Genomic DNA, 9262 nt, shown 5'->3' with positions numbered 1-9262 from the left:
GCAGAGTGGAAGGGATCCTATTGGGGCGTGGCTTAAACTGGTGCCGGCCGCGTTGAAGATGGGCGGGTCCAGAGGAGGAGGAGGGTGCAGTTTCCAAGGGAAGGGGCGTGGCTTAGGTTGAAGAGGAGATGGGGAGTGGTTGAGCGCAACGTCGAAGATGGGCCAAGAGAAGGCGTGGCTTACGCTAGCGCGTGGAGTATCCCGGCAAGAGGTCCTATTGGTGAGGTGGGAAGGCTTACGTGGGATGGGATTGGGCGCAACGTTAAGGGTGGGCGGTCCTTCAGTGGATGCGGTGTCCCTCTTCTCTCCAGGAAAGGGGCCAGGGTTCCTATTGGGAAGGTGGGAAAGCTTTTGCGGGATGGGATTGGGCGCCGCGTTGAGGATGGGCGGGCCCAGAGGAGGTGGAGGCGGCACCTCAGTGGATGCAGTTCCCAAGGAAAGGGGCGTGGCTTAGAGTGAAGGGGAGGTGGGAAGGACCTGAGTGCTTCGTCGAAGATGGGCCAAGAGAAGGGGCGTGGCTTAGGCTGGTGTTCCTATTAAAGAAGCAGGAAAGGCCTTTCGTGGGATGGGATTGGGCACCGCGTTGCGGATGGGCGGGCCCAGAGGAGAAGAATGCAGTCCGCAAGGGGAGGGGCGTGGCATAGGGTAAAAGGGAGGTGGGGAGGGATTGAGCGCAACATCAAGGACGGGCCAAGAGAAGGGGCGTGGCTTAGGCTGGCGCGCGGAGTGTCCCAGCAAGCGTTCCTATTGGAGAGGTGGGAAGTGCCTTTCGTGGGATCGGATTGGTCGGTGGGCGGGCCCAAAAGAACTAAGAGGCATCCCGTCAGTGGATGCAGCGTTCCTCTCCAAGACAAGGGGTGTGGCTTAGTCCGGGCGCGCGGAGTAGATCGGCAAGCGTTCCTATTGGAGAGGTGGGACGGCTTTCGAGGGGTCGGATTGGGCGCCGCGTTGGGGATGGGCGGGCCCAAGGGAAACGAGGAGCCCCCTCTCAGTGGGTGCAGTGTCCCCCTCTTCGCCAAGAAAAGAGGCGTGGCTTAGGCTGAGTGCCCCGGAACACGTGCCTATTGGAGAGGTGGGAAAAGGCCTTTCGTGGAATGGGATTGGGCGCCACGTTGAAGATGGGCGGGCCCAGAGGAGGAGAAGGCAGTCCCCAAGAGAAGGGGCGTGGCTTAGGGTATTTATTTATCGTGTCATCAGCAACCATTGTATTACCAATTCTAACAGAGCAAAACAAACACAGAGATTAAAAAGAAAAAGAAAAAAAGGGAAAAAAACCACACAGATTTTGCAAATTTGGTATTTGGTTAAATGTGCTTTGACCAGTATCTGGCCACTTGGAGTGCCTCTGGGGTTGCCGCAAGAAGGTCCTCCATGGTGCATGTGGCAGGGCTCAGGTTGCATTGCAGCAGGTGGTTTGTGGTTTGTTCTTCTCCGCACTCGCATGCCGAGGATTCCACCCTGTAGCCCCATTTCTTAAGGTTGGCTCTGCATCTCGTGGTGCCAGAGCGCAGTCTGTTCAGCGCCTTCCAAATCGCCCAGTCTTCTGAGTACCCAGGGGGGAGTCTCTCATCTGGTTTCACCCACGGATTGAGGTGCTGGGTTTGAGCCTGCCACTTTTGGACTCTCGCTTGCTGAGGTGTTCCAGCGAGTGTCTCTGTAGATCTAAGAAAACTATGTCTTGATTTAAGTCGTTGTACCCAAACAGGGGATGAGCTGGAGATGTCTCTGCCTTGGTCCTTTCACTATTGGCTGCTACTTCCCGGCGGATGTCAGGTGGTGCAATACCGGCTAAGCAGTGTAATTTCTCCAGTGTTGTAGGGCGCAGACACCCCGTGATAATGCGGCATGTCTCATTAAGAGCCACATCCACTGTTTTAGCGTGGTGAGATGTGTTCCACACTGGGCATGCGTACTCAGCAGCAGAGTAGCACAGCGCAAGGGCAGATGTCTTCATTGTATCTGGTTGTGATCCCCAGGTTGTGCCAGGGTTGTTGTTCATTCGTTCAGTCGTCTCCGACTCTTCGTGACCTCATGGACCAGCCCACGCCAGAGCTCCCTGTCGGCCGTTACCACCCCCAGCTCCCTCAAGGTCAGTCCAGTCACTTCAAGGATGCCATCCATCCATCTTGCCCTTGGTCGGCCCCTCTTCCTTTTGCCTTCCACTTTCCCCAGCATAATTGTCTTCTCTAAGCTTTCCTGTCTCCTCATGATGTGGCCAAAGTACTTCAACTTTGTCTCTAGTATCTTTCCCTCCAGTGAGCAGTCAGGCTTTATTTCCTGGAGGATGGACTGGTTGGATCTTCTCGCAGTCCAAGGCACTCTCAGAACTTTCCTCCAACACCACAGCTCAAAAGCATCGATCTTCCTTCGCTCAGCCTTCCCTAAGGTCCAGCTCTCACATCCGTAGGTTACTACAGGGAATACCATGGCTTTGACTAGGCGGATCTTTGTTGCCAGTCTGATGTCTCTACTCTTCACTATTTTATCGAGACTGGACATTGCTCTCCTCCCAAGAAGTAAGCGTCTTCTGATTTCCTGGCCACAGTCTGCATCTGCAGTAATCTTTGCACCTAGAAATACAAAGTCTGTCACGGCCTCCACGGTTTCTCCCTCTATTTTCCAGTTGTCAATCATTCTTGTTGCCATAATCTTGGTTTTTTTGACGTTTAGCTGCAACCCGGCTTTTACGCTTTCTTCTTTCACCTTGATTAAAAGGCTCCTCAGCTCCTCCTCGCTTTCGGCCATCAGAGTGGTGTCATCTGCATATCTGAGGTTGTTAATGTTTCTTCCAGCAATTTTCACCCCAGCTTTGCATTCATCCAGCCCCGCACATTGCATGATGTGTTCTGCATACAAGTTAAAAAGGTTGGGTGAGAGTATGCAGCCTTGCCGTACGCCTTTCCCAATCTTGAACCAGTCTGTTGTTGTTGTTGTGCCAGGGTGCTTAGGGTGAAAGGGAGATGGTTGGGTCAAGAGAAGGGGCGTGGCTTAGGTTGGCGCGCGGAGTGTCCCGGCAAGCGTTCCTATTGGAGAGGTGGGAAGGCTTTTTGTGAGATGGGATTGGGCGCCGCGTTGAGGATGGGCGGGCCCAAAAGAAAGAAGAGTGAACGCAGTGTCCCCCTCCTCTCCAAGAAAAGGGGCGTGGCTTAAAGGAGGCGCGCGGAGTGTTGCGGCGAGGGTTCCCTCTGGGATGGGATTGGGCGCCGCGTGGAGGAGGGGCGGGCCCGAAGCTGGAGGAGGCGGCTGCTCATTGGGCGCCCGCTCCCTCCTCCTCCTGCCCCCTCCTCATGTCAACAACCGGGGCGCCTGCGCGTCTTTTCCCGGCTCGGTTGCGGGATGGCGGAGGACTCCCCGAAGCGCCGCAAGGCCAACTTCAACGAGGCGGAGACGGAGGTGCTGGTGGAGCAGGTGCTGCGGCACGAGCAGGTGCTCTTCGCGGCCGGGCCCGGGCGGGCCTCCCCGGGGCAGAAGCGCAAGGTCTGGGAGCTCATCCGACACAAGGTGAACCCGGTGGCCGCCTGCCCGCGGGAGGTGGAGGACCTCAAGAAGCGCTGGAGGGACCTCAAGCGCCGGGACCGGAGTAAGCTATGTCGCTCCGGGGGCTCCCACACGGGGGCCGCCGCGCTGGGTCTGCTGGTGGCCGCGGAAGAGGCCTCCCCTCCGCCCGAAAGCAGCAGCAGCAGCAGCCCGCTCCTCCTCCGGCCCTTCGCCCCCAGCGGCGCCCTGCCCATCGCCGGAGGCATCGACACCCTCGACCTGCCCGGAGGAGGGGCCTCCCAAGCAGCTGGGATCGGTGAGCTTATCCCGGAGACACACGCCGGCCCTCCAGGTGTTTTGGACTTCAGCTCCCAGAAGCCTCCGCGGCCGTCAAGGCCGCGGAGGCTTCTGGGAACTGAAGTCCAAAACACCTGGAGGACCAGAGCTGTAGTTTGCATAGAAGCCTATGGATACTGGATAGTGTTCAAGCACTGCATAGCATTGAGCCATGGCAATTGAATTAGAGCGAATGTCACTCAAATAGGAGCTCCAGGTGCTCCTGAAGTAGCTTCCTCTTTGGCTCAGCACTCTGATTACCATATTACACACATCTAATGTGCACTCTAGTTTTGGGAAGGAAAGTTAGCCCAAAAAGGTGAGCATTAGATTAGAGTAAATATGGTATTTTTAGCATCACTGTATTTATTTATTATTTCACATATCTGTATCCCATCCTTCTCGCCCCCTGAAAAAGGACTCAGGGCGGCTTCACAACAGGCAATTCAAACAAAGCCAAGAGCAATAATACAGATCACCAAGATGTGACAGTGTGAGCAGCTATAGAGATAATATTAAATAGAGAACAGACTCCCGACCTAGTGTATACTAACAATTCAAAAGAGACCCTAAGGTAGCTCTAGTGCACAAAAGCTACTTGTAAGTGGGTTGTTATAGGTTTTTTTGGGCTATATGGCCATGTTCTAGAGGCATTCTCTCCTGACGTTTCGCCTGCATCTACGGCAAGCATCCTCAGAGGTTGTGAGGTCAGAATGCGTGCCATAGATGCAGGCGAAACGTCAGGAGAGAATGTCTGTAGAACAGTGGTTCTCAACCTGTGGGTCCCCAGATGTTTTGGCCTTCAACTCCCAGAAATCCTAACAGCTGATAAACTGGCTAGGATCTTTGGGAGTTGTAGGCCAAAGCATCTGGAGGCCCACAGGTTGAGAACCACTGCTCTTGAACATGGCCATATAGCCCAAAAAACCTACAACAACCCAGTGATTCCAGCCATGAAAGCCTTCGACAATACTTGTAAGTGCTCTCCTCTTTTCCGATCTTTTGTTGTCAGTATTATTAGTCTTCTGGATACATGGGGAAAAGCGAGAACCTGGAATGCCCTTTATTTGTCTTTTTCTGTCCTTTTGTTGGTAGTGTTTATTTTTTTGTTTGTGTTGACTTAGCCATGTTCTGTATCTTGAAAACGCTGGTTAAGGAGTTACGACTTTCCTTCACTCTCACTGCTCTGAGTTCCTTCAGGGAGATATGGCGGGTTATAAAGTATGTCCCTTCCAATGTTCCTTCGAATAATGGTTCACCTTCTGATCAAGTCTGCTTAGGCCTCATCTTTTGGTAGGCTCTCCGGCACTTGTTTCCCAGCCCCCGGCCTTACAGTTTATGTTGCACTAGGCCTGTCCTGCCCTATTCATCTCAATTTTTTTTTATTTACAGTATTTCTATCCCACCTTTCTCAGCCTGAAGGCGACTCAAGGCAGCGTACAAATTGGCAGCAATTTGATGCCACCACATACATAAATACCAGTTAAAAACATTTAACATAGCATAATAAAAATCCATATAAAACCATTAAATCTGCACATGCTCACTTTTCTCGGCCATTGGTTGTTGTTTGGTTATGTTTTATGATGTTTTAGATTTTATTGGTTTAATTGTTTTAATATTGTTGGTTGTTACATGTTTTTAATTGTGTTACTTTGCAACCTTGTTTATATTGGGCTTGGTTCCCATATAAGCTGCCCCAAGTCCGGGGAGATGGAGGCGGGATATAAGAATAAAATTATTATAACTCAATGCTTAGTTTAAGATTTATCTTCACATTAGTCATCATACCATGCTCTGAATTGTAAGAAGCACTGCTTGACTATAATGCAAAAAGTGGGGGCTAGAAATAATATCATACGAAATTGCTGACTGGCACAACTTGGGGATCACAACCAGATACAGTGAAGGCATCGGCCCTTGCACTTTGATACTTTGCTACTGAGTATGCATGTCCAGTATGGAACACACCACACCATGTTAAAACAGTGTATGTGGCTTTTAATGAGACATGCCGCATTATCACAGGATGTCTATGCCCTACATCCTGGAGAAATTATACTGTTTAGCCAATATTGCACCACCTGACATCTGCCGGTAAGTAGCAGCTAATAATGAAAGGACCAAGGCAGTGACATCGCCGGCCCATACCCTGTTCAGATATCAGCCAGCAAGCCAATTAAGAAATAGCTTTCTAAGATCAACAGAGATTCTCGCAGGAACACCTCAGCAAGAGTTCAAAAGTGGCAGCCTAAAACTCGGAACCTCAATCCATGGCTGATACCAAACGAGAGACTTCTTCCTGGGCACACAGTAGACGGGCAACTTGGAAGGCACTGAACAGACTGCACTCTGGCACCACAAGATGCAGAGCCAACCTTAAGAAATGGGGCCACAAAGTAGAGCGGACGACATGTGAGTGTGGAGAAGAGCAAACTGCAGATCATCTACTACAATGCAGCCTGAGCTCTGCCATGTGCACAATGGAGGACCTTCTCACAGCAATACCAGAGGCACTTCAAGTGTCCAGTTTCTGGTCAAAGAAAATTTAGTATAATGTCAAGTTTTAAACTTTGTGTTTTTAAATGCATTATAACTGTACCCTCAATTTGCTTTTGACACGATAAATGAATAAATATTTGATATGTATTTACCCACCAAACTGAAGTTGGTGAAACTTAGTAAAACTGTGTAGACTAGTAAGAAATATAGGTATCTGTGATAGCCAACTGTTGACTATGTTAAAAAAGAAAACGTAATCTCTTTTCTTCCCTCCATTCCCATCTTAGGTTTTGCAGATGACCCTGGCCCATCCCACCAGCCATGTGTGGAGAAGATCAACTTAAAAGAAGAGATAGTGGTAAAAGTAGTGGAGCCTGAGGAAAGCTCAGAAGACATCGCTATCGTTCCTCCCAGCCAGGAACAACTCCCTTTCCTGGGGTTACAGAATGGACGTCCTTGTGGGAAAGTAAAAGCCAAAACAAAGACTCAGCCCCAGACAGACCCCATTGAAATTACAGAAGAGGATCTGTTGAACGTTCAGCAGAACCAGCTTCACGTCATCCAGTCAGGCTTTGAGAGTATCAACCATAACCTTCGGCTTCTGCAGCAGGGCATGCAAGATCTCAACAACAGCCTTAATGTCATGGCGCACACCTTAGTAGCTATTAAGAATGTATATGTAAAGAACAATGCTGGTCCCTCCACCTTTGCGACTGTCACGACTCAGACCACTGCAGGATATCTAAGCCCCGGGTCCCCACTGGATGAGGACAGAGTTGGGCTCCCCATGGCTGGAAGTAATAGCAGAAGCAGCAGCTGCAGTTCCAGCTCCATGTCACAAGATCCAGGTCCTTCGGAATTCCCAAGATCCTCCCACAGACCTATTAAAAAGGAGCATCCAAATGGCTGTTACTATTTCTGTTTTGCAGATGTGTAAAGCCTGAACTACAAGGTTTGCAAGGAGCAGGTTTGTACCCAGCTCCAATGCAGTATCATGATGGAGCAGCTGGGCCTAGCTGTCCACTGATAAATGCTCAGTATGTCAGATCTCTACCATCCTCCAGCTGCAGAAACCTTAGCATCATAGGAGGCGTAACACTAATGACAAACTCACTCTAGAACCAATTTTGGTGAAAAACAGTGTAGAAATACCATCAGTGGATAAATGCAGGTTTTAGAACTATTTAGAAAACAGTCTTGCTGCATTCAGCAAGATTTGCTCATAAGCAAAAGTGCACTGAATTACAACATTGGTAGTTTATTCAACAGCTTCTGGAGTTAGTTATGCCTCTTATATAGTGTTGCCCTGACACTCTTTCACTGTGGAGGTGGAGAGCAAAAAACTTGATTCATCTGATCTTCCTGGTATTGATTTGCATTTTGAAGCAAAGCAGTATGAAAAAAATAGCAGAAATTGTACTTATTACTTGGTGCGCAATCAGTCACACAAGCTGTTTTATTTTTGTAGCAACCCAAACTGAAGATTAGGAAGAATTGAGTACTTGATTGTACTTTGCTTTTTAAAAAGAAAAAAAAAGCTGTCTATTGCAACTTCTGTACTAGAGTGTGAGCCCATCTCCTTGAGGACTGGGAATGAATCCAGGTACTGAGCCACAAGCAAAGTGCTTGTAAGTTTTCTTAAACAACTCCTGTTTGTTGTTGCTCGTGTATAGTTCTTAGAAGTACCTATTCCCTGTAAAAGTGCTCTGCTCGAAACTTGCGGGAGTTGGGAGGCTGCCTTTTATTGCATAATTAAAGAAGACCCCCCCCCCTGCAAAATGGTGGCAAGTGTCTGTGTTCTAGAAAGTAATCTCTTGCATGAACAATCTTACTACAAGGATATGTCTGATTTGTACATTTCTGAAAACACTGGATTTCTGGCTTCAATGTAGTACTGAATTTTGACTTGGCGTGATCACTCCAGGTGATTTTGACTGCAGCCATTAAAGAGACAGTGCAGAGTTAGGGTTGGATGGGGTGGGTTTGGCAGATCTCTTCCAGTATGAAACTGAACTGGGTGATCTTGGCTCAGTTATTGTCTTCCGGCCTGGTCTACCTCACACATTGATTTGTAATAGGAAGATCCATGAATGCTGACTCAAACGCTTTGGAAGAAGAGTGGGGAAATAAAGGAAATAAACCATAAAATATCCCTGACTAGTGGCTATACTAGCTGTTGCAGATGATAGATCAAAACATATGGAGGAATTTATGTTAAGGCAGGCTTGACACCTGAATAAGCAACAGATTAAGCAATACTGTCATATGGAGATCATTGAATGGTAAAAGTGTGAGGCAAGAAACATCTAGGCAGTGTCTTTCAACCTGTGGGTCCCCAGATGGCCTCAACTCCCAGAAATCCTAGCAGCTGGTAAACTGGCTCGGATTTCTGGGAGTTGTAGGCCAACACCTGGGGCTCCACAGGCTGAGAAACACTGATCTAGGGCTTGTTTCTGGTGGCTGAAGGCAGCATGTTTTGTTAATACTGTCATATGGAGATCATTGAATGCCCACAATACACTTAATACCATTATAGATAAGTTGTTAAAACACTAATAACAATCCCTGGGAGTATTATACTTGACCACCATGTGGCCTTAAAGCGCTCTGCTAGGTATTTTTCAACAAACAGCAAACAGTTCAAGTGTTTCTAAGCTCTAAAGGACTGCCCATGGTTCTTTAGAAGTAATAGTAACAGGGAGAAAATTTAGGTAAAAGCAAGAAAGTGTTCTGATATCAAAGAAAGCAAACTGAAAAAAAGCCCCTCTGCCATGAAAACTGAATCTTACCTTCTACTTGAAGTTCTCCAAACAGGCCATTCTCTTCCACCATCAAATAGTTGAAATCCTTAGATTCTAAACTTAATTTAAAAAACATAAAACTACCTAAATGTTGAAGTCATGGCATATTACATGATCAGCAGAATTTGGCATTGTAAAAGAAATAT

General features: G+C 48.5%; 1 protein-coding gene across 1 annotated transcript; it reads left to right on the top strand.

The window, feature by feature from the left end:
* Positions 1–3001: 3001 nt before the first annotated feature.
* LOC132766691 (nuclear apoptosis-inducing factor 1-like) lies at positions 3002–8463 on the top strand. Its single transcript, XM_060761006.2, has 2 exons — positions 3002–3793; positions 6603–8463. Exons 1-2 carry the CDS (start codon positions 3337–3339, stop codon positions 7250–7252), a joined length of 1107 nt encoding a protein of 368 aa, XP_060616989.2. The 5' UTR covers positions 3002–3336; the 3' UTR covers positions 7253–8463.
* The last annotated feature ends 799 nt before the right edge of the window (positions 8464–9262 follow it).

Source organism: Anolis sagrei, chromosome 1 (assembly GCF_037176765.1).
Source record: "Anolis sagrei isolate rAnoSag1 chromosome 1, rAnoSag1.mat, whole genome shotgun sequence".
Classification (NCBI taxonomy): Eukaryota; Metazoa; Chordata; class Lepidosauria; order Squamata; family Dactyloidae; genus Anolis; species Anolis sagrei.
The sequence above is the reverse complement of the archived record's forward strand: the minus strand, read 5'-3'. Positions and strand labels throughout refer to the sequence as shown.